The 25,659-nt window shown below is 46.5% G+C and overlaps 1 protein-coding gene across 1 annotated transcript in view; it reads left to right on the top strand.

The window, feature by feature from the left end:
* The first annotated feature begins 4,955 nt into the window (after positions 1–4,955).
* The window catches only part of WDR46 (WD repeat domain 46), a 61,743-nt gene continuing 41,039 nt past the window's right edge, over positions 4,956–25,659 (top strand). Inside the window, exons 1-9 of the mRNA XM_086920630.1 lie at positions 4,956–5,078; positions 12,801–12,992; positions 14,259–14,339; positions 14,635–14,747; positions 14,944–15,031; positions 15,121–15,182; positions 15,449–15,553; positions 23,495–23,645; positions 24,391–24,526. Of these exons, the coding sequence (XP_086776756.1) occupies positions 5,004–5,078; positions 12,801–12,992; positions 14,259–14,339; positions 14,635–14,747; positions 14,944–15,031; positions 15,121–15,182; positions 15,449–15,553; positions 23,495–23,645; positions 24,391–24,526 (1,003 nt within the window). The 5' untranslated portion in view covers positions 4,956–5,003. The remainder of the gene's footprint in view (positions 5,079–12,800; positions 12,993–14,258; positions 14,340–14,634; positions 14,748–14,943; positions 15,032–15,120; positions 15,183–15,448; positions 15,554–23,494; positions 23,646–24,390; positions 24,527–25,659) is intronic.

The raw sequence follows: 25,659 nt of genomic DNA, 5'->3' as shown, positions 1-25,659 counted from the left end.
AGCCAAACGCCAGTATACACACGCTGTCAGACAAACTCCAGCTCACACAGACACAGAAACTTTCACTAGTGTCTAGTTGTTTTCTGCCTCCCTTGGTGGCAGATGAGCCTAAAAATATGGCTGATCTGCCCCCATGGTGGCAGAAATTGCCAACATGTGTGCACAAAAAAAAGGGGAGCGACCCTTGCCTAAGGGGCCGCTCCCTCATAAGCCCAGAAACATATCTCTGGTTCTTAGTGGGTTTCTGCCCTCCTGGAGGGCAGATCGGGGGCTTTTGCCCCCCAAGTGCCCCCAGAGGGGACGGAAAGTCTGTGGAAATTTTGTGGGGCTAGCAGTTGTGGGGGTATTCCCATTCCCATTCTGGGCATCCCCGACCCCATACCGACTAAAAACAAATTGTCCCTGGCTTCCAAGTGGGTTCTCTGCCCCCCACTTGTGGCAGATCGGGGGCTATTGCTCCCATATGCCCACAAGTGGGGCAGAAAGAATGTCCATTTGTTTTTGAGTGGGATGGAGGCATTAGCATGCCCACTCTGGGCAGCGCCCATTCCTACTCTAGCTAAAGAAAATATCCCCTACTGCTTAGAGGGCTTGCTGCCCCTCCCGGAGGCCGAAAGACTGTGGATATTTTGGGGGGAGTGGGGGAATTGGCATGCCCATTCAGGTCAGCCCCACCCCTAAATTTACATTAAAATAAACCCCTTTTACAAGTGGGCTTTCTGTCCTCCCGTTGGGGCAGATCGGGGCTATTCCCCCCATCTGCCCCTGGGGCAGAAAGACTTTGCCTATTTGTGGGTGGGATAGGGGCGTTACAATGCCCATCATGGCAGTCAACACTCATAAATTTAAATTAAAAAAATCCCTGGTTCCTACTGGGCTTTCTTTCCCCTGAGAAAGGGGGGCGGGTAGATTGGGGGGTTATTGCTCCCAAGTGGGGAGGGGGAGGGCAGAAAGACTTGGTGGGGGTGGTTGCATGCCCATTCTGGTCAGCCCCCACCCCTAAATTTACTTACAACTGTAATCCCTGGCTCCTAGTGGACTTTCTGCCCCCCTCGCCCCCCACCCCCCCCCCCCCCCACCCCAGAGGCAGATCAGGGGCTCGCAGAAGACTAATCTTCTGTTTATCCCATGTACAAAAAAGGTGGGGCGGTTCAGCTTGTTCACTGCTGGTGGCCAAACCCCAGAATCAATTTCCTTTTCTCCTCAGATGTCTACCAGACATAAAGCTGTTCCGCAAGCAACTGAAAACCCACCTGTTTCAGAATAGATTGTCACTGACCTCGATATTTGCTGCATGCCTAGCGCTGTGATACTTGAGTAATAGCCGTATGCTCTATAAATCACCTCCGTTCATTCTATTGCCTCCATCTGCCCCAAAGACTGTCCCTTTAGTGTTTGGTGGGGTGGGGACATTGGCATGCCCATTTTAGGCAGTCCCCACACCTACATATTCAAAACATAAAAATTCTGTGGTGTGGTTTCTGCCGCCCCACCGAGAGGTGGGGGGACACAGAAAGACTGGCACTTTAGTTTTTTGGACGGTGGGGGCATTGGCATGCCTATTTTAGGCAGCCCCACTCCTACATATTAAAATAAAAATAATCCCTGGTGCATAGTGTGCTCTTTGCCCCCCACCACTCCCAGGGGCGGTGGGCAGAAAAACTGGACATGCCAAAAATAGTTGGGAAGCTCAAGGGCCCGCTGCCTCCTCCGCGGTGTTTAGTGGTGGCTCCCTGCTTGGGGATCGCCTTCCTGCAGCAACCCCCAAGCAGGAGAGGGTGATCCCCAAGTGGGGAAAGATACCACTGGAAAGGGGAGATTCTCCTATTTCCAATGGTACCTCTCCCGTCTGCCTATGTGCTCAGGGGCTGAGATAGCCCCATGAGCGCATAGGAAGTGAAAGTGAAATGAGCCAGTCGACTCATTTCACTTTTAGTGTAATCACGTTGGCGTGCCAGCGGTGATCGTCATTAAAAAGCATCGGGCAGCTGAGGAAGCTCTTGCCATTTCTCCCAAGGCTGAAGAAGTACAAAAATTGATTTCTGTATGGTGTGCCTTGGACCAGAGGTTACGCCCTCGGCACCGAAGCACCACAACCGACGATGTAACCGTTATGTCCAGGGCACCGAAGGGGTTAAGTAGTAAAGAAATAGAAGCATAATCCTTGCCTCCGATGTCCATAATAGAATGAAAAGCTTGACATGTGAGGTTAAAAGTTTTTCATAATTAGCACCATGTCCTTGATTGAATTGAAAATTCTTAACGCAACAGCTAGAAATTGTGTTACTCCTTGGCACAGTCTCTCAGGCCAATCGACTGTCCTGACAAGTACCACGCATCAGGAGTTAGACTAACGCATTTCAGTGTGGTGCTCTGCCTCACTGCACTGAAATACATTGTCACGCATAATGCCTGACCTGTCACTTAAGCTAGAGCTGCCTAAAACTAAACTGGAGTGGCAGCTAGCAGCACGCTGTGGCATGTGCCCACTGCTCCAACAGGCTAGGAGGATGCTGGCTGAGGTAGTATCAGCTGCTGCAGGCAGTACTACAATGTATTTCATCAGAAAAGGAGATTAATTTTATGCCGCGGCGTGGGTGACGTCACATCCTGCAGCCGGAGTTGGGGAGAACGTCTTCGCAACAGAGAGGCGACCCAGGCCGGTTTTCTTTCTTTATCCCTCAATCCCCGCACAAGTTGGTTCCACGCAATCGATTCATGCCATGTCGATTCCTGTGCCAAAGACCATGATTTGTGTCCTGTGAAATGACCTTAGGCTTCACGGCAATGAGGTAACGCATGTGTCAATTTATATCAGTGTGACTAAAACCATACGAGTTGCTTTATGCTTCGCTCACCCGAAAAGTGCTAGCATGGGCTCTGCATGTTGTAAATACGGCCAGCTGCAATGTCCTAACTGAGCTGCATCCATACAAAGCTACCAGCAGAGAAACACTTACGGAAAGCATGATCTGTTGTCCACGGCAGGTCTCATGTTTGTTCCCCTGACCGCTGTATATATAGTGTTAAGAGGTGTTCTTTCCTGAATTAAGTTAGAACGAAATGCGATCCGGACCGTGGACAGTGAAAGACATTTTAATTCAGCAAAAACTGAATAGTGGGGACGGGAATACATGTATTTATTGGCAGCGAGGTGCTTTTTGCGCAGATTAAAAGTACTGGATGCATTGCATATATGGAAATACAGCTGCATATTAATTTCATGTAACTGCATTCTAAGGGTTTATTATACAGCGCTCTGATACCCATAGGGTCTTGTTCGTGCTAAAGAAAATAGCAAAGAAGAATAAACGTGCAACTTGGAGACTGAACCTGAGAATACTAAACTTAAACACCAGGAGGCCTGCTTCACTAGATAGCTGGAGGCCTGCTGAGCATCAAAAGCCTTAAACTGGAGCTAACAGTCAGAGACAGGGGTCTTGTGCATGCAGAGACCGGGCCATGGGGCTGGATGCCAAATCTGAGGAGTTTGAGGCCTGGGCGCATTGTATGTAGACTGAAACTTGCTAAACACAGACATCCAGCTGCATGTAGGCCGAGTCTGAGAGATGAGGTTTGAGCATGCTATCTAAGGTCTGCTGCACCCAGACGCAAGCCTCCTGCACCCATACAGCATAGCGCACAGTACACTGTGCACACAGGCACAAGCCTCCTGCATGCACATAGCATCGCACACAGCTACACTGTGCACACAGATGCAAGCCTCCTGCACCCATACAGCATAGCGCACAGTACACTGTGTACACAGACGCAAGCCTCCTGCATGCGCATAGCATCGCACACAGCTGCACTGTGCACACAAACGCAAGCCTTCTACACCCATGCAGCATAGCGCACACCTACTCTGTGCATACAAAGACAAGCCTACTGCATCCATATAGTATAGTTCACAGCTACACTGGGCACACAGTTTCAAGCCTCCTGCATGCACATAGCATTGTGTACAGCTACACTGTACACACAGATGCAAGCCACCTGCACGCAAACAGCATCACATGGCTGTAGACTCTGTGGTGCCCGCTGCTACACTCAGATTGAACCTGCAGTTTATCATACAGACATTAAGGCCTGCTGCCAAAAGGCTTTATTTTGCTCACAAGAAAGTGTCACTCATAGTCGTTGAATGTCACACAAAATTACACTTGAAATTATGAAAATGTGACACACAAGCAATCTGAAACCTTGGCAGCTATAAACAGACTCGATTCCAACGGGAGACTCCGGAATTTTCAAGCCATAAATGGCTTTATTTTAGCTGGTCCCACTGAAAATGACATCTTCTTTTATAGAAGTCAATAGGGAAATTACTTTCTCCTGATTTTTCTTTCAAAATCTCCCTCTTCATCCCTGTCCTAAAATGTTGGTATGTATGCAACCCGACAAAATAACTTTGTTGGTGCTTTCATGTCAAAGGCAGTAAAATAATCCTGGAGATCAGCAGATTACATTTTTTTGAAATATAAAATCATTCAAATTTTAAGTTATTATTAACTTTATTGTACTCATGATGCAATTTTCTCAAAATGTCAATAAAAAATGATAACACACAAAAAAACCACAAATAGAGGAAGCACTTCAAATGTATTTTAGACACGGAAACTTTTCCTCAAGGGTTATCAAAGAAAACGGAGCCAGTATTGCCAAGTCGAAAACAAGAACGTTATGATTTTACACCCTTTCTTATTTAAATATACACCCAGGGGCCGCTGTGCTGGCCAAAGGAAGGGAGGCCGCTCCAAGGGCCCTCCTTGCAAGTCGCCCCCGTGCCCACCTCTTGCAGCGGAGGCCCCACCTCCCCCGCGCTTGGGCGCCCAATCCAAGATGGCCTCCGCAGGAAGACGCTCAGTTCAAGATGGCCACAGCGTTACGGTTCCCAATCAAAGATGGCCGCCGCACCTCTGTATACTTTTGTTCCAACTTTATTGTCCCTGCCGGAATACTTCCGGTTCACCTTGTCCTGACTTTATTGTCCGGACAGAAGCATGCAGAGCCTGGAGAAGCCGAGCATGGAGGCTCAGGGGGGACCCGAGGGCAAGCAGGCGAAGAAAAAGAGCAAGGTGGGCAGCGCAGGGCGTGTCCCTACGGGTAGAACCTCGGGGGCCACCGGGAGGGGCCTGGGGTGAGAGAGGCATTGCTGGCCTCTGGGAGAGCAGCAGGCTGACCTGTCAGCTGTGCCATGCTGAGGACAGAACACCTCAGTGGAAAGTCTGTGTCTCTAAGTTTGAAACAGGTGTTGTTAGGAGCACCATGCCTCCGAGCTCTCAGGCCTTCCAGGTCATGTAGCTCTGCCATTTCAGGTTTTCGTATTGCATTCTGGGACTTGTAGTCTTTATGCCTTCATAGATGACAAGTCCCAGAATGTAAAGACTAAAGCCTGGACTGGCTGACATACTCCAGCATGGACCTGGGGAAAGTGAGAGCTCTGCATGCTTCCGTCCAAGGCTTCCATCTAACAACATTCATTCTGAGAGTTGCATCCTGATTCACCTCATCCAGGCTGAGTAAAGTTGTAGCTCAAATGCTTTCGTCCAATTATAAACTTGAATTGAATGTGCTGTCCTCAAAGAAAGTGCTTTGAGACCCTTGTTGTAGTGTCCCAACGATAGGTATATACTCCCACCTTCCCTCAGATCCCAGTTCCTGTAATCCATCCACACCATATGTGTTGTACTATTAGTGTAGCTCTTCAAGCTTCTCATAGGCCATGATGCGTCCTGCTTTGGGCGAGTTTGTTGGTGCCCTGTCAGTGGTCATGGTCGGTAGGATGCTGACTTTAAGCATGTTACATCGCCTCCGCTGTTACCACGGGTGTTACACGTTTAAGATGAATGTGCACTCCCACATCAAGAGAGGAGCTATACTATCTATGGCTACGTACAAAGACTCTATTTCATTGGTCACAGGTGTCTATACCTACAGCACAAGAACATCAGATATTGAGCACTCTTCTTTAACCAAATTTGTCAATGCACTTCCATTTTTTGGGATGGAGTCTAATTAACTGATAGCAAAGAAGGCTGTTGTTGCTATCAGTTCTAACATTTTGCTACCCTGATACCATTTGGAAATGCACCACCTTTCACAAAGTGTTATGAAGTCTTTGAAAAGTGTTTTTTTTAAAGGAACCAAATTTATGCTGTCTGTGTTTGGATCTGTTTTATGGTCATATTACAAGGTGAGAAATAAAGAAAGAAGGAACACTGGCATATTATCAAGAGATATATCTCAGCTTTTTCAGCACATAGGGCCGAAAAAGCGACGTTTTTTAATCGCAATATTATCAAGGCGTCGCTAACATGTATTATCGCATCTTAGCAGCTGATTAACGCATCTCATGAGAGCGATAGTTATCGCTAATGAGATGCAAAGTAGGCGTTCCCTCCTAAGAACATGAGAAATTATCGCAAAACCAACATCGCAGTATTAACAACGCTGCCCCTGAACAGTGAAGCGATAACAAAAGGCATGCTAAGCCCCCATTATCGCGTGATTCTAACGCCTGCAAAAAACCTGACTTAGCCTTATTGCCTATGGGAGGTGGATTGTATGGTTAAGTACACACTATCGTATCAGCGAGTTTTTCTATTATCGCTGCTCAGTTATTTCTGGATTTCTCGCGATAATGGGTGTTTTCACCGCTATCGTTGGATTGGATTTCTTCTCGCCTTTGTGATGAGAGTTGATAATACTGCGGTATCATGGCGATGAAATCCAGAGATAGCCAGCGATAAGAAAAACAGCGCTAAGCGCGCTTTACAATAATTATCGCAACTCGTTGGTAATATGCCCCCACAGTCTTCGATGTTCTGATTGATTCCTCCAGAAATGGCTTTAAAACATAATTGAACGAATGTGTAACCACTGATGTCCTACCTCATTGGATTGACACAGACTTGGAGTACAAATATTTTGAATATTGGCTCAGCCTGTGAGTGGCAAAATGGCGATTTTCTAGCATCCAAGAATTTGTCATTATTGTGAAACGTGGGTCAGAGGGTAGTAGTTGTGCATTGTTCGAGTCACTGTCGGATAAATATATATATATATATATATATATATATATATATATATATATATATATATATATATATATATATATATATATATATATATATATATATATATATATATATATATATATATACACACACACACACACTCCTGGTTTACAATCCTTCATTGGTGAAAAAACCAGAGTCGGAGCCCAAATGCAGTGAACGGTGCTTTCAGATTTTAATCGGCAAGAAAAAACACCCAACGCGTTTCGAGATCAGCCGATCTCTTGCTCACAGGTGGAGCTTACCAGTACCATCCTTCTTTTAAAGTTACATGCTATGATTTAGGTTTTATCACGTGATCAATAGACACAAAGAAAACATTCAGTTAATGTAATGTCCCTTAATAATGTTTAAATAAACGTTTCATGTAAACATTAATGTCATGTTATTGTCCAGAAAAGGAAAACATACAGTGGAATTCACATTTCCAATGGCAACCGTATTTACAAGGTAAAAGTTTTATAGTTATATATATATATATATATATATATATAACTTTTTTTTTTATTATTAATGTCAGATGCAGTGTGGTCGATATTGAAGATGTTGGGAAGGGTCCGTGAGGTTCAAACATGATGCGGTGATCCATTGCTTCACCATAACACACAATAGTCCTCTAATAATTGTTTGGGTGTTTTTTTTGTTTTGAAAAACAAAGAATTTATTCCAGAATAACTGTATGCATTAAGGCGGAATGTTAGACCCTACGTGGAGGAGTGGCCACTTATTATAAGAAAATCAAAATGGACCTGTGACAGGTGAATTAAAAACCAACATGGAGAAAAGGGAACTAGTACCCCATCACCACTCAACTGACGGTTTGAGTGGTGATGGGGTACGAATTCCCCTTTCCTCCATGTTGGTTTTTCATTCCCAGTGGTATTCCATTTAATATAAAGGCCAGTTTGGCATATCACTTTTTTTTTTACTATACTTTGTCATAGGGTCATTCTTAGTTAGAAGTGCCTCCCCGATCTCCAGGTGTAGGCCCACTCTTCATCAAACCGTGTTTTTGAAGAGCACGGGGATTCCTATGATGAAGCATGACACTTGTGTGAGGACATCTGTCACATTTTCGTTTATGCCCAGAGAGAGGCTGTTGTGAAGTGTAGCATTGGTTTTAAGTAGTTTCTCAGTTGTGTTCAACAGTGTCACAACTATCCAGTTATTGAGTTGAGGTTTGATTGATGAAAGCTATGGGTCCTCAAGGGGTTGGTGAGTATTATATGGTAAGGGTAGACCCCATATAATACACCCCGTTTCCTCACAGTAGGTACCATTGCAAGAGCAGTGAGGCGAGTTGCTACACATTCCCCACCCTTCACTACAGTGCTCCCCAGTAAGGATCAACCTGGCTGGTTCGTGGGTGGGTCAGCATGGCAAGTCACTACCTAGCCACCTCCCTTGGCCGCAGTGGGAGTCAGGCAGGCAGACGTACTTCCATTCACCAATAATATGATGTGCCAGTATCTTAATCCAATACATTTATGTCACATTTGGGGCAGCCTGTGCATAGCTCTGTCGCTTCTGGCCACAGCATCAGTCCTCGGGACATCAAGAGATCTCCATCAACACCATTCCTTGCCACTTCGTTCCGACCCCACCAGCGAACCAAGCTACTAACTAGGAACCTTTGGATCGGGCTATTTCCATTAGGCAGCCGCCTGGGATTTTACCTGCGTGGCCTCTGCCTCGGACTTCTATCAATTTATTCTGGCTCTCACCAATTTCCTGCAGTAGTTACAGTCACAGTATCTTTCTGTCCTTCTTGTACCTCGCCCAGTAGCCCTGGATGCCTCTCGTAGTCTCTGGACATGGTGTGCTTGGGCCGGTCAGTGGAGAGCTCAATAGAACGGGTGTTGCTCCCTATCCTACTTCTGAGGTAATGCTCAAGGCAGTTACTCAAATCCGAAGTATAGTCTTTAATCAGAAGCATTAGAGAGAGCATTTCAAACAAACTTTTTGGAGTATTGCAAAGCCCTGAACTCAGACTTAGTGTGTATTCAGTTCTCCAGGTCCTGAAAATGTCAGGAAGAATTCTATCTATCTATCCTTCTATCTATCTGTCGCCCACACTCTATCTGTCGCCCACACTCTATCTGTTGCCCTCACTCTATCTATCTATCTATCTATCTATCTATCTATCTATCTATCTATCTATCTATCTATCTATCTATCTATCTATCTATCTATCTATCTATCCTTTTAAAATGTTAAGGAATTCTATCAAAAGGAAGCAGATACTGTTGCCAGTGGTACTTGTGGTTCTGCTGACAGTGTCTGCCATTTTTTTAGTTTGTTAAAAACCACCTTGCTGTGAATTGGCATGAAACATGGGAGTATGGCTTAGATGCGAGTCTAGATTTGGAGATGACAACAATTAATTACTTTGGAAATATTGAAAGCAAATATGACAATGCACTTTTGTAAAACTGAAACATAAATGGGTGCACTCAAAAACATATATCGCTGTCTCGGGACGTACTGCTCTAAGCAGACCAATACACTTGCTAATGATCATGACGATCCGCTATGAGTAGGGATGTCCCACCTACATTCAGCCCATTTAGATTTTCAATCGCTTTCTTATATTACAACTACTCTATAACATTATCGGTGGCTAAAATTAGATTATTAGAAAAAAAACACATAGAAATAAAGTATTGTTGATAATGATCAAAATGTGCTAATTGTCTTCATGACCCTCCTGTTATGGTGAAAGGGAAAGAGCCAGTGACCTTTTTCTGTGACATCTCGCTACAGGTTAGATTGTTTTATTATTTCTAATGTGGCCCGCTGCCAGGTTCCTAGCTTCTAGGCACAGCAAACATCAATTATTCACTACACGACGAGAACATAGAAGAATATATGCATATCACATACTTCAAAAATTGGTTTTGCAATACGCGATAAAACAAATATTTTCAAACCAGAACAGCTGACTGAGAAGGCCTAAGGTATATTGTTTTAATTTAGTGACGGAAGCGCTAACCTGAGTAAGGCATTTGTGAGCCCCTTACAGGTGCGTAGTGATTGACTAGAGGGATAGAAGCCAGTATAGGAGAGCCAGGATGAAGTTCAGCTGCCTGCAGCTGAATGCTGGAAAGGCGGAGGTGATGGTAGTTGGCAAGCAGCCAATATGGTCACATTTGTGGTGGCTGGAGGAGATGGGACCTACTCCGACTCCCACGGCTAAGGCCAAGAATTTGGGAGTATGGTTAAACAACACCCTATTTTATTCAGAGCAGATATCAGCTGTGGCCAGAGCCTGCTTTGGCATTCTAAAAATGTTGCGGAAAATCCTGGACCTACTACCACTGGACACCAAAAAAACCATTGTACAGGCCCTCGTTACGTCCTGTTTGGATTACTGTAACAGCCTTTACCTAGGGGTGAATAAAAGAAATCTGAGCATTTTTCAGAAGGTTCATAATACTGCGGTTCGGTTGATATTGAATATCCCTAGGTGGGCATCTGTGGGGGCTGCCTTGAGGGAATTACACTTGCTCCTTATACAGGCTAGAGTCACCTTTAAGGCTTTGTGCTTTTGCCATAGGATCCTCAACGAGAAAGGGCCAAGATATCTGTGCCCCCTTCTCACTGCCTATAGACTGGCTCGGAATCTGAGGTCGCTGGGCACGGCGAAGATGATCGTGCCTAAGGTTTGTAAGGTACAGGCAGGAGGTAGTTCCTTTTAGCTTTCTCGGAGCTAAGGCCTGGAATGACCTACCTGTGGAATTGAGGATTTGTCCATCGGAGACATTGTTTCGAAAAAAAAATGGAAAACCTGGCTCTTCCAATCCCCCCCAGGGGGCTGGTAGTTGGCCTTCTCCCATCTTAGGGCCTTGAGGTTAGGATGTGGGGGGGTCCGGACCAGTTGCTGTGGTGTTACGGTGTCCTAGCGTGGGGACAGGCGCTCTACAAGCTTAATAATCCTAATAATAGGATTGCCAGGAGTCTTGACCAGATCCTATTGTAATGCACATATTGAATGGTTTAAGGCCATTCTAAAGCTTTGCTCCTGTTACATTCTAGTTTGGCCTCTAAATTTGGTTAGACGTCATTTCGGGATGGTTAGTTTCTAATTGTGGCCACAGCAAATGAGTCTGGCCGTTAATGGGAAAGGAAGATGTCCATTAGATACCTGGTGGCTTTCCCTTTTTAACTTTTTTTTAAAAACTTAACTGCGCTCATACAATATTTCTATTTGGATACCGCCATTGCTTGGCATAATAGGCTGCAGTGTGCGATTGTCAGCATGGAGCATATTTTGGAGACGACCTTTAACTGAAAGTTGGCAGATCTTACCACAGCCAGTATCTGTGTCGTGAAGCAGTGACAGGGTACATGTCACTGCGACGGGCAGGTGACTGGCTGTACCCAGAAGGCCAGATCAGCTAAAGGGAAATACGGATGGATTGGTACTCCTAGAAACCTCTGGTTTTCCGATGTTTTGGCATAGTCCAGAAGGTCACATCCAACTTTTGATGGCCAAAAGGTCTACAGACAACCTGGAGTCCTCTCTAAAGTTGTTGCTGAGGTCAGTAAGAAGTTGTCCTTGGCGCATGTCTCACAACTGATTCCCCTCTCTAAATAGACGGGCAGTGATAATGTTGGCATCTTTGCTGATATAGCGAACTATGCAGTCAAGTGGGGGGTGGTCTCGGTCGTGCAGTGCTAATGGTCGCGTCTTTGCTGATATAGCGAACTATGCAAAGAAGCAGGGGGGGGGGAGGTGTCTGTTAAGTCAATTGTCCCAGTCTGATCTGCTGGATGCAGTGTATGAAGAGAGGTCATAGCCATTCCCATGCTTTGTCTGAGATACTTACCGAGTTCTTCAGATGCAGGTGGATTCTGTATCGGGCCTCTGCGTTGAAGTCTGCCGAGACGTTGAGTATGACTAAAACTAGTGGGTGTCTCTAAACCCTGCAAGCCATTTCCCTAATGTGCAAGATGCAGCATCCCTTCCTCTTAAAGGGTGAACACCTTATTAGCTCCTGACATCGGTAGAATGAATACCCGGGCTTCTCGAATCTGAGCCACAAAACGTAGACTAGAGATGAGTCTGAAACTGGAAGTAGTAGGTGAGCCAAGTGAGAGGACACCACTTGTTCAATGACCTCTCTGCAGGTCTGCTTTAATGATCCATGTACTGTGCATAGCCATTACTCCGATATACTACTTTCCGAGGGAGGTGGAGCATGTTCTTTAAGGGGTCCTGAGGGTCTTAAATTAGCGACAAGGATAGCCATGGACTTTCTTGATACAAATTCTACGGGCATCCTCTTACTAGTGAAGTGACCTGGAGGGTAAGGCAGAAAGCATATGCAGTTGTCAGATTCAACTTTGAGTGTGTCTCAATATCTTGACTTTTTGAGGGAATCGTAGTGTGCCAGGCAGTAGCGGTGAGGTTATTTTGAGGTTCACTCTGTAAGCTACATCTGAGGATAAAAAATGATTGGTTTAGATCATTTAGTGGCTTCAATTCACATATAAGAAGTTTGTCTTTACCTATCCAAACCAGCAGGTCACCTTGAGGCAGCGACCCGGTCTGGTTTTGTCTGTAGGGATATTGGGTTCGAATGAATTGGCAAGTCAGAAACTGTAGAAATCCATATCGACATGCTTCCGGGGCGACTGATTTACTTTTAGGGATAGGAAGAAACATCCCTGCCCTCCTTGCAGCGCACAGCCTATAATCTCTTGTTGTTTGTTTCACAGAATGTCAAACGCTACTGGGAGGGGACGCTGGAAAAAGAACCAGGATCTGTTGCACCGGAGCCGAAGAAACCCAAGGAGGACGGGGCTGCTGGACTCATTCTAGACCGGAAAAGGAAAAGGAACATGAAGAAGAAGAAGAAGAACCGACTCAAAGAGAAAGCAGCTGCTCCTGGAAAGAAATTAATCTCTGGGGTGAGCTGATGACTACCTGCCCTCTGAAAGTTGGTGTTGCAAGATTAGGGTTGTGCATCATATTTCATTCCTGAGTAAAGTTTCACTTGCATCCTGAATGTTGCATTTTATTGTGGCACTGATATCGTTCTTCATAACGCTGACAAGGTCACGAAGAGCTCAGATTTGCATTAAGATCCTGAGCTTTCAGAGTGCACGATTGAAAGTGTGTTTGTTGCAGATTGTCCAATATGACAGGTTTTGTGTCAGTTGTGTCCAGCGGCAGTGCTGTGCTTAACCATGCAGTGTTGCAGCCAGTGTGAGAATAGGCACATTCCTGTGGGTGGACACCTATCCTCTTTAATTTAGAAGTCCGCTTGTTGTGGATTCGTAAGTGCACTTCTAATGTACATCAGACTATTAAAGTGATGAGGCCTCACTTCTGGCAACATTTAAGAGGCCAGGTAGAAGTTCATTTGTTCATCTCTGGACACAGGAGACATGTCTAAGCCACTGGATAATACTCTATGCCCAGCTCTTGGAGGCACGGTTAAGCGATTAGAGCTCCTTAAAGAGCCCTCCTAGCAGCAGCTGGAGGTCACCTGTCGTAGGCTCTATCAGTCAGTATATACCATATAGAGTTCACCCAGGAAGTGGAGGGGAGCCGCCACATTAAACCCTTAGTGGGATCGCTGTCGGTGCAGCATGAAGAAGCCCATGGGAATAGGCATGAGAAGTGTTGCAAGTGCCTTGTGGTTTACTGGGAACAATGGCGCGATCAAGGACTATTGGCCAAGGGTAACTTGCAGTGTCCTGCTGCACCGGTGCTTCTACCCTCAAGCTGTGTTTTTCCCTGCAAGCTAACATTTCCGTACGAGTACTAGATGGTACAAAAAATGGATGAGCTGTTTTTAATGAGCTAATTTTAAAAATGTTTTTCTAAAGTCCAAAAGTGCTAGAATATCATGATTTTAACATGGAAACTCGCAGTCCTGACATGTGGCAGCCTAATTGTAGTAATCGTAATATTTGAGAAAATTATGACAAGCTTGCGAGATAAAAAAAAATTACGCATCTGTGTGCAAGACACAGCCTGGATTGAGATGTGCTCGGACTTCTCTGCTCAAGAAGAAGATATAATCTTAGATTCTGGCACCTAGAGATAACAACAGTTTCTAGCCGTTCTCACAAAGGAATAGTGTAGTCTATGACTTCTGATTGTGCAGCCTTTGGTATTTGTGCTTTCAACCCAGATGTCCTCTCACTCTTCTCTTATGCTTCCTCCAGAAAGTGGACCCTTTCCCTGGCCCTGCTCCAATACCCGAGGAGAAAGTGAAGAAATTTGAACGTGGAATGAAACCCGTTCTGGTAAGTACACAGCAGACGGTGCTGCCCGCACCTGAATCTTTTGTTTTGTGGATGGTATGGCGCCACATGAAGCAGAATGTATTGGCCAGCAATGTAACCTAACCCTGCATAATCTCTCTAACATCGGATCCCCACAGATCTGACTGCCTTCATGTGTATTTATAACTAGCACGTTAGGCGATCTTCTGAATTTTATGAATCTTCATACTCAGACTGCTTCTACCCAGGATACTTTGCATATATGTCTCTGTGACAATGCTTCCAGCCACTTCTTAGCTTTGTCTTCTCTCCGCAGAGCCAGGTGTCAAATCGGAGACTGAAGCATGAGCTAACAACCCTCGAAAGTAAAGTGGAGCTGGCCAAAAAGCAGGCTGCACGCTTCGATATGTTACTGCCAGAGGAAGCTGGGTAAGGAGGTGCTTGGACTACTCTCATGCCCTTGTTTGCTAGGCCCATCACAATCACAAGGCTTCTAAAATCATTAAAAGCAAGACCACTGTGGTGCCTTGCTCCAGTTTCCTCTCCTTCTGCCTTGGCTTTCACCAAGATCAGAATACCATGGATGAGCGCTTATGACTGTGGCAAACGTTTCTCTCTCTCCCAGATTCCTGGAAGGCGACGAGGGAGAAGACACCTGTACTATCCAGCAGCAGGACATTGCAGAAGCAGTAGACATCACCAGCGGCTCAAAGGTGAGCATGGGCCTTGTGTACATTTCTTTTATCCGTTACAATACCATTACATTACACTCCACACATCTAATCCCTTTCTTTCATTGCAGTATTTCAACCTGGTTCTGAATCAGTTTGGTCCATACAGAGTGAATTATTCGCGCAATGGCAGGTAATAAGTGGAATCCAAGGCTTGTGCAGCCCATGCAAATACGAGTGCAGTCAAGGTCCCTTCCATCCCTGTATACATAGTACAGTGAACTCTTCAGACCGCCTTCTCATACGCCAGCTGTCCATGTCAGAGCTATGTTGGTGACTGCCTGTCCTTTTCTTGGTGGAGTTGTATTTATTAGCAGACCCTTTGCCGTTTGTCATCTCTTGTTCATGTGTTGTTTGATGACCTTGCATTTTCTTGGCCTCCCTGTTGTTTTTCCACAGGCATCTTCTCCTGGGAGGTCGGAGGGGACATGTGGCCGCCGTAGACTGGAACTCCAAGCAGCTGACGTGTGAGATGAATGTAATGGAGTCCGTCAATGATATCAGGTGAGGGAGGCTGGGCGTGCATGTAGCTGTAGTATCGCTGCATGCACAGTACTTCTTGCTGTCTGCAGAAAAGTTGTGTATGTGTCCTGCAATGGTGACGGGTCATCCGATTCAGGCAGCTTATCTTTTTAGGAAAACAAATAAAACTTGGTTCTCTAGTGTGGGAGCTAGCGAAGTTTTATCGCTGCATTTGGGTCTGTGTATACCTATACCTAGCGCTGGGACACCTCTTTTGAGGCTGCTGCCCACTTTATAAAATGTGGTGTTGTTATTTATTTATTTATTAGTGCTGTGTCGCTCTATTAGAATCAGTTGAAACTACAAAATGTGGTAAACTTGATCAAAGGATGCTTTGCTCCTATTGCGTAGTGCATAGTGAAAACTTGGGCCCACGCCAAGCCGAGAATAGCCAGTTTTGATCTAATTCCAAGTCAATCCAGTTTACCAAACTGTTCGACTCAAGTCTGAATGCCTCCAGATAATGGACATCCGGAGGTGAATTGTTCCCAAAACTACAAGGGGAGAATTGACACAACACTCTGGGGAAGATGAGCCGGTTTCCCTTGGGCAGCGAGCGGTTCATAAGTATGTGTTGGGTGCAAACGTAAAATTTGTCAAAAGACTGAACATTCTCCAGTGGGATCAAAATACAGATTCTATTATACTCAGGTGCAGCGTGTGAGAAGTTGGCCTGGCATATGATGTTCACTATTCTAGTGAGCACCTTGCACCAGTCCAAACAACCCTTAGGGTGATGGTTGTAAAGTCAACCTTATAGACCAGCTATCCTAGGGGTAGCATGGACAAAGCAGTCTTAGGCTAAACTCAAGAGGGCATGTGAAGCCAGCTGTTTTACCATATTCAATCCCTTTAATACCAAATGAAAGGACCCCACACAGGATAAATATTTAAAATATATATGTATTTATTTCTAAACAAACCCCTGAACTCTTTATGAGCACAAAAGCACAAGCGCAAAACAAGTAACTTAATAGAATAGACAAAAGTTGTACAATTATGGATAGGGTGGGGTGGCCCGTCAAACCATATATTAAAAAAGTGGTATAAGTAGCACGTCACAAACCATGGTAAGGCCTAGGGCCTTGGGAATCGCTGGGGGTACACTGGACTAACAATGGTTAGGGAGCAGGAGGCCCACGGGATGCGTGTGCAGCATCTAAAGCCACACACGTTCCCAAATAGAAGTCAATGGGTGCGTAAAAGTTATAAAGTTAAAGATTTAGGAGTCTTCCGACTGGAATAGTACTTAACCACTTGAAACTAGGACACTAGGAGTGTAAACCTCTACAGGAGCACCGTAGTACTCGCGTTACCTAACCCACAGGAAGCGGGTGCATAGGTCCCAAAGTGTGTTGGGTTTCGTCGTGGAGATCTATGGAGCCATGGAGAAAAGATGCAGCAGGCGGCCAGAAGAGAAGAGTCCGGTTGGATCCAAGGGTGGATCGAAGATGAAGAGGACCTGAAAGCAGAGGGGACACAGTCTGGGTCACTAGCCAGTGACCAGGATGGAACCAGGTAATGTCGCGTTGCAATCAGGTACTGATGGGAAGCTTGTCTCTGCAGCCACGTGGACCAGGAGTCATCGACAACGACCAGGAGTCAGGCACGGACTGTCCCACGAAGGCTCTTCCTGTCGGCGGTGTCGGCTTCAAGATTGGAGGCAACAAGCCTTGGCAAAGGCAACCCACGCAGGAATCGATGTAGGCTTCTTACTCAGACCAGCAAGGTCTGAGGGGCTGCTTCTTTTGAGGGAAGCAAGGGCCAGTCTGGAGCAACCAGACCAGCGGTGAAGTTTCACAGGATCGTCGCCAAGATGGCCACTAGCCAACGGGCAAGTGACGGGGTAGACGCGTCGAGCAGGAAAATGCAAAAGGGCCCCACGCAGAACTCGTGGAGTGTGCAGGGCTGATCTTTGGTGCAGATGCTGCTCGGGGCTGGGGCTTCTCAATCCCCAATGCACAGCTTCGAGGAGGCCTCGGGGGCTGCACAGTTAGCAGGTCGCAGACTTTTCAAGATGCCTGGTCCCACGTCTCTCGTCGCCTCCACGGGTCTCAGCTTTGCAAGGACTGTGGATCGGGCTATTGGATGTCTGGGAATCCGGTTCTTGTTAGGCTCTGGGCTCGGGCTCTGGCGTGAGGCGGCAGCAAAGCAAGTCGTCGATCGCTGGATGGTGCCTGCTTGTGCAGGGTGGTCACTCATTGACCACAAGGGAGATTCTTCAGTCGTCTTCTTCCAAAGTAGAGTGATGAAGGTCCAGAGTTTCGTTTCAGTGTTTCAGTCAGGATAATCTAAAGTCTCTAGACTCAGCTCCTACCTATATACCAATCTTAGAGGCTGGATTACCTGCTAGGTCCCTCCAATGGGTGGGACCAGGGAAGGGGGTGATTACACCCCTTTCCCTTTGTCCAGTTTCGCGCCAGAGCTGGGACTGGAGTGCCCCAGCACCAGTTTGAACTGGCCTATGCATGGGACACCTTGTGTACCCCAGGCAGTGTCTCAATCCTTTCAGCCCTCCCTGTCCCAATACACAAAGTCCTGTCTGGGGTGGTGCTAGCACCTCCCAAGGCAGGAAACCTATTGTCCAAGCCTCCCTCGCTGGAATGACTCCCAGCAGCAGGAGGTCAGACTTGTGTCTGTGGCAGCAGCATCCATTTTGTGATGCTGAGGCTCTGGTTAACTTTAACCGGGAATAGTAGGAACAACATGTCTTCTCCCTCTAGAAGGGTGGAATGCTACCCCCGTCGCCGGAACTGGCGAGGGGGTAGTATTCCAAATCGTATGACACCTTACTCGACATGTTTTGATAAAGCCAAACCATAGTTAGCATCTAACTGCGAGGATTATAATGCACTTAAGAGTATATGGAGAAGTGTGGCTCAATGATAAGAGCAACAGACCCTGATGCAGAGGTCTAGGCCGGGGGTTCAATTCCCCGCCTCGGCGGGTCTTGGGCTCAAAAATTCCACGGACCGGATAATTCTCGCCTCGGTGCCTATTCCAATCATGGAGTCCCACTCTGCAACTCTGGGCAATAGCTTGCTTAATCTCCACAACGGCCCCCACAACGCTAAGGATGCCTGGCTTCCACCTTGGGGGTGCCCAGGAGTGGACGCCTCACAGGGAAAGCCAGGATGGGTTCCACAGCGGTATTCGTACAAGCGCCTTGAGACCCTTGCGGGTGAGTAGTGCGCTATACAAGTATCAATTTACAATTTTCAATTTTTATGCTATGGCAATATCCTAGAACAGCTAAAGGACATGGTTCCGAAAGCTGCATAAAGGCTCAGCTAATGCTAGAGCACCATCTCACATAAAACCAAGCACTCTGCCTCCAGGATTGATAAGGCCTGCAATAGGAGTGACTTATAGGTGTATATGTGTCCAGATATAAGGTTAGATATAGGTATACTATATCTAAGCAAGGGGTGATTACACCACCTTGCCCCAGCTGAGTGATCAGCCAGCTGTGTCAATTTGAGTGGCCAGCCAGGGGTGGCATAAGATATGCTGCAGCCCCTGGTAGGCCTTGGATGCACCTATGCCCTGGGTACCTATAGTATACTGTACAGGGGCTCATAAGGTGACTGTTGCCGGCAGATGCTTCGGTATAATTAAATCTCTTAGAAAGTTCTTCGACTTTCTCCCTCTTGAGGCCAGAAAAACTGTAACAGTAGCCCTCATAATCTCGCGCGTTGACTACTGTAACGGCCTCCTTGCTGGGACTAAAAAGTCCACTCTGTCCAAACTCCAAAGCGTCCTTCACACGGCTGCCCGCCTGGTCCTAAAATTACCCCGCAAATCCTCAATCTCTGCAGCCCTAAATACCCTGCATTGGCTACCCCTTCATAAGAGAATACTTTTCAAAATACTCACCGTTGCCTTCCGGGGATTTTAACAAAACGGGCCCTAAATACTTAACCAGACGCTTCCCACACTACAACCCGAGTCGTTCCCTTCGTTCTGCCCAAGACAATCTCATGTCCTCCGCCAGGTACAACTTGAAGTCAAAAGGTGGGAAAACTTTAAGCTCCCTGGCCATCAAAGCCTGGAACAGCATGCCTAAACACCTGAGACAACAGACCCTAGAGAAGCCTTTCAGAAAACTTCTCAAAACGTGGATTTTTAACCTTCCCGACGACTGGACCAGAGCCGCCATCTAGCCTCCCTCACGCCACTATTCGACCGGGCATTCAGAATTTTCAGCGCCATGATGCTCCCTCCGGAGCGAACGCCGCGCTTTAGAAATACCCCCTCAAATATCAAATATCAGTATCCAATTGGAGCTGTACCTAGGGTACATGGAGTCCGTTTTAAAGAGAGAGCAGATAGTTGGCCTGGGATCCTGCTAATCAGGGCCCCAGGCTAAGTCGAAAACCAGCTAAACACTAGGCAAAAAATCTGGGGTAACCATAGTCAGGTATCCACCTTCCTACACAGCGTAGCAATTTGAAAGCATTTTTAAGAGGAAGTGGAAGCCTGAAAAACACAACAGCTACTCAAAACCTTTCCTCTGAGTTAGCAATGGAGTAGAACACTCCCCTGTGAGCTCCATCACTGCTTGTGGCAATTACATATAAAATATTGCAGTAATACTATAGGAAAGTGCCTTGTTTGGACATGGTTATCCCCCACTTTTTGCCTGGAAAATCATGTAATTTCAACTCTAAGTGCACAGGGTCCCTGCCAACCAAGTGACCTGTGCCAACCAAGTCCCCTGGGTCAGATCTCATTCCCTAAACTGTACCTTTTGTATTCACAATTGGCACCCCTTTAGCTCACCTAAGTCCCTCGTAAAAGGTACCCGTGGTACCAAGAGCCTTGTTGTTAAAGAGGGCCCCTAGTGGGCTGCAGCACTAATTGTGCCACCCTAAAGGACCCCTCACTGAGCACATTCACCCTGCCACTACAGCCTGTGTGTCTTGGTATGGGCAAAACTGAAGAGTCGACATGGCACGCAATCCATGCCGTGCCCATAAACACTGCATGAGATATATGTAAGACACACCTCTAGCAGGCCTTAGCCCTAAGGCAGGGTGCACTATATTTCCTGTGAGCACATGTCTGCATGAGCAGATAAACCCCTGCAATACTCCTGTAGATTCCTTGATATTGTAAGTAACTAGGGAAGCCCTCGTAAGAACACGAGCTGGATGCTAATCATTACAAGTTCCCCAGGTCCATGATGGCTTTGCTGAAGTATGGGATGTTTGGTACCAAACCTCTGCGCATAATAAACCTGCACTGAATCCAGTGTCAGATGTCTTAAAAATTGAACACAGAGGACCCCGGAGAGGGGTCCCCTATAACCTACTAATCCTTATTGTGGTGACAGACTGGCCTGAGCCAGCCTGCTAGCACCAGACAGTGTTCTGACCTCATGGTTAAGCACACAATGCCTTTCCTGGATGGAGGGATTCACACCTCCCCTCAGTCAGGAAGAAAAATCCGCGGCGGGGAGCTTCAAATGCCTTGCTGTCTTTGTAATACAACTCCAGCCTCTCCTGTTAGAGGGAGCAGGCACCCACTTCCTGTCCTCACCCCCTTTTTGGCTGGAGGACAGACTGGAAAACTTAAAAAGAATAGGAGGTGTACCCCCCTCTGCCAACTCCATCCCTCAGGTGCGGGAGGTGAGGTGAAGTACACTTTTCAGTGCCCACCATCTTGAAGATGGTGGAACATATCCAATCAGGGCTAGGTATATGTCCTCTTTCCACAGGAGGTGGGCATAATAGAGGGTGTAGATACCCCAGGTAAGGGGCCCATTGGCCACTACTTGTTACTCACTTGTAACGCCCCTAAACCTAGTATTTAGGTGGCATCCCCAGGCCTTGAACTTCAGTTCCAGATGACCTACGACGAGCCAGACACCACAGAGTCGTACCAGCAGAGAAGACTGCAGAGAACTGCTGACTTAGTACCAGCCCTAGCGGCCTGTCTGCAGCCTTCGATAATCCTTCACCCAAAAATGACTCTTCCTGCAGCCCAGTGGCCTCCAGAACCTTGTGAGGACTGCCTGCTTGCGATAAAGACCAAAAGCTCCCGAGAACAGCAGACCTGTTCGCCAAACCCCTATCTTCAAAGTAAAGACTCTATGACCTAAAAAACCGCGAAGCCTGCCACCGGTCCCACCTCTGCACCCGATGCATCGGGCATGAGTCTAAATGCCCCACCGGTTCTAGCAAGGTTCCCCAGCATTCGAGAGCAGAGTCCACTGTGAGCTGACCCCTCGCAGACACCTTAATGTGTCCTGCAGAGACAACCCCCCCCCCCACCACCACGGCCTGCGCTAGTAAGCCGTTACCTACACCTAAAGACACCCCTGCACCTGTCCGCCCAGGGCCTTAGTGAAGAGGACCAAAAGTGTCTCTACATCCCTGAGCATTGAAACTTACCTCTCCAGCTATTGGTTTTCTTCGACTGGCCTCCTGGCCTGAGCCTGCAGCCTTTGTCCAATTTGGCCTTTCTCCATTGCTTTGCATCGGGTGCCCACTGCTGTGTTGGCACCCTGCACCTGGCTGCCCCTGTGCCGCTGGTGGTGTTGTGTTGGTGCTGCTTTGGATCCCGTCCAATGCTTGCTTCAACCCCTGGAGACTTGTCCCCCAAGAGACTGCTACTTACCTGTAAGCAGCCCCTGTCTGATTGTCCCATTCCCCTTCGATATGTATTGGGTTCCCGACCTCGAGTTTTCACCCTGCATCTGACCCCACCCCGTGCAGTTGGTGGTGCACCGTTGGTACTGAACTGAACGTTACCCAATTCTGATCTTAACTTCCAAAGACTGGTCTTGTAAGTCGATGTTATTCTTATGCATGCTGAATGGTTTCCTTTCTCCCATATGTTAACATTGCAAAGTCTGAACATTACACTGTCCACTTTTTACCTTGAAATGTATTTCTATTGCAAAACGTATTTACCCAAGACAAAGTTCTGTGGTTCTGCTAAATAAATATAAGCAAGTACTATTTTTATAAATTGGTCTTGGATTTATTTATTCAATGTGTGCCTAAATTATTGCCACTGTGTATTCAACAAATGCTTAAAGTTAACACTGTCCTCCGATAAGCTCAACTGCTCTCCCACACGACCACAAAAGAGCGTTACTATTATCTACTTTAGCTTCTGTAAAACTCGGGAAATCCACTGGACTCTGTGCACATGATACCTCTTTTTGGCATGGTATATAGAGAGCCAGCTACCTACAAATACATTTACACAGTGGTCAGACCTGTCAATATAAAATGGCCTTTTATCGGTTACAATCCCAGATCTCATTTGCGTCTAGTTAGTCGGTATATAGGTCTTGTGACGTCACCTCTGGGTGGAGACAGGCGTGGCCACCTGACCAAGAATATCTGGGCTCCTCTAGTTCTCCTTGTGGAATGCCTCCACTGCCCTTCTGGCACAATCAATAGCTACTGGGCCCTTCTTGTAGTTCATGTTCTCGGTCATTTCATCCCAACTCGCACTTCCAAAATAGCTTTTGCCCTCATTTGTTTTGCAGCTGTTTGTTCAAGCCCATTACATTTACTATTCACCAAGCCCCTAAAGTATCACATATTGTGCCGCAGTGATTGAGATTCATCACATCTCCAGCAAGCTCAAGTGACTTCTGAGAGCTATAATCAACTCCATTACTTGTTCTTGTACCTGTCCCTACTCTTCTGTCGCAGTTCCATCAACTAACATTATTAAGTGTATTCTTTTACCCTCCACTCACCCACTCTCACACAAAAAGTGCAGGGAAATGATGATGTATGGTTTGGAATGCTATGTGTTTATGATTTTATTTGTTATCGGCGTGTTTGAAGGCTTCTTTGCATGATAGCAACAAGTGGTTTGTGTTGCCGGTTGTGCTGATGCTGTTGCAGATGAATGGACACACCTGTTGGCCCTGGTGACTTACGCGTTTCCCTCTTTCAGGTGGTTGCACACCGAGAACATGTTTGCTGTGGCACAGAAAAAGTGGCTGTACATGTACGACAATCAAGGTGTGGAGCTGCATTGTGTGAAGAAGTTCAACGATGTGCTGCGCATGGAATTCCTGCCTTACCACTTCCTGTTGGCCACATGTGTGAGTCTACTGCTTTCAGGGTGGGTGGGTGGTAAGTTCTGGTGGATCAGGGGAGCGGCCTCTGTGCTTATGCCCCATTGGGAGTGGGATTCTAGGTGTATTGTGTGTACAGTTCTCTTATTAAGCCCTCACTTTTAAATTGAACGGCCATGAGGTGACCATATGTGTATTAATACTCCTTTGTGCAAAAAAGCCCTCCTCACTGTATGAAAAAAGTTGTTCAGAATGTTGTGTACAAATATATACAGTGTTAGAGTTTTGGTACCCTCCTATCTATAACCCTTGTTCTCCTGGCCTATGGCTTGTTAAGTCCTATGGTTTGTGTTTTCCTTTCTGTTGTCTTAATTTTGTATTATCAGGTGCCACTCCATACACACTAGTGCTTAATTTGAGCCGATGGTTTCCGGTGCTCAGCACCGGCACTTAGCTGTCAGCACCCGCTCTAGTGACAGTCAACCAGATGGTGGCGCTGTTTGTCTAATTTTTAGATGAGCCCAACAACAGTGTTTAATAAGTCAATCGGCATTAAAAATGCAGCTCACATCATGATTTTAGTTTTGGTTGACCAGGAATAGTCTGAATTGTCACACTTGCAGGCGTTGTTTGTCCTGTCATTGGCAGGGGCAATGGGTGGTGCAGGCTGCAGTGGCCTCCCGAGCAGGGCCTTGACACGTTTTAAATAACTAAGCACTAGTACACACACTTACGGTAATGATTTTTAACCTCTCCCACCCCATCCCTTTAGAGTGCGACAGGTTTTCTGCAGTATCTGGATATCTCCATCGGGAAGGAAGTCGCTGCCATCTGTACCAAGTCCGGCCGCCTGGATGTCATGGCTCAGAACCCGTACAACGCCATCATCCATCTGGGACACCACAATGGTGAGTTTCATTCTGTGGTTTATCTTCCATATCGAGGTTAATGGCTCCATTCAGCTTGTTATAACATCTTCGTCCTTGTTGTCTTGATTCATCCTGCGATCTGTTCACAGTTGCCCTTGTTGCCGATGTGGCCCAGAATAAATTTTTTATGGCCTATGTAGCCTTTATAATTAATCGGGCACCCATAAAGAGTTCCTTCTATTTTCTACTAAAGCGTATGTCTGTAGGGATTAACTGAATTTATACTTAAAACTGTCCACCATTACATTTTGGATTGGCTCAACATTGAACATTCCTTCATGTGCCGGTTCATAGATTTCCATTTCCGCCACACATTTCTAAAATAGTCGTTGTGGCATGCATGAGTTCCTTCATGCACTGAGATATTTGTAATATTTTTCATAGCCGGCCCTAATGAGATTCAGGTTTTGATCTACCATGCTGGGCCAAGTTAATTACTCCGATGGTTAGCTTGACGGTTCAAAGTCTCTCTCTGGACCAAAGGCACTCTTCCACCGGTCTCACCAGGAGTACCCTTTGAATCTTAGAGGGGAGAAACCAGGTTTGCAGTTTCCCTCAGGAAGCTAAGCTGAGGGGAGAGGTCTTGATGACCATCAATGGATTCTGTCATCTTTAAAAATCCCACAATGCTCTGCAGGTGGACGGGCCAGCCTGTGACCTGCTCTCAGTAAATGTCAGTCTGGAGTGGGTGGGTGATGTGGAGTCTCTGGATTGGGTAGTGATGCCCCCCTACTAGCGTGTTCACTGAGGGACCTTTCCCTGAATGCAAGGACACTGGGCTTGCCCCTATTGGGCTCTGTTGAAGTCTGTCCCCATAACCAATGGCTCTGGCTTCCCGGCTTCCTTTTGGGGAAAGTAAATGTTAGACTTACTGGAGACCTTGAAGGAAGCATGTGACCTTCAAACCCTTGCAAATTATTATAAAAAACGATGTCCAATATATTGGATGAGAAGGCTCGAAGTAAACCTAGAAGGCAAAGCCCAAGATGTCTGCACGGTGGTACAATAATTACGTCAGCGGAGAAGTCTGCTCCGATTGAGTGAACAGAGATGGAAACCAAACCGCTGAGCCTTGAATATATCTCCTTTCTGCCCTGAAAAAAGACCCACAA

This window comes from Lissotriton vulgaris, chromosome 5, assembly GCF_964263255.1.
Source record: "Lissotriton vulgaris chromosome 5, aLisVul1.2, whole genome shotgun sequence".
Classification (NCBI taxonomy): domain Eukaryota; kingdom Metazoa; phylum Chordata; class Amphibia; order Caudata; family Salamandridae; genus Lissotriton; species Lissotriton vulgaris.
This window is presented reverse-complemented; position numbering and strand designations above follow the sequence as displayed.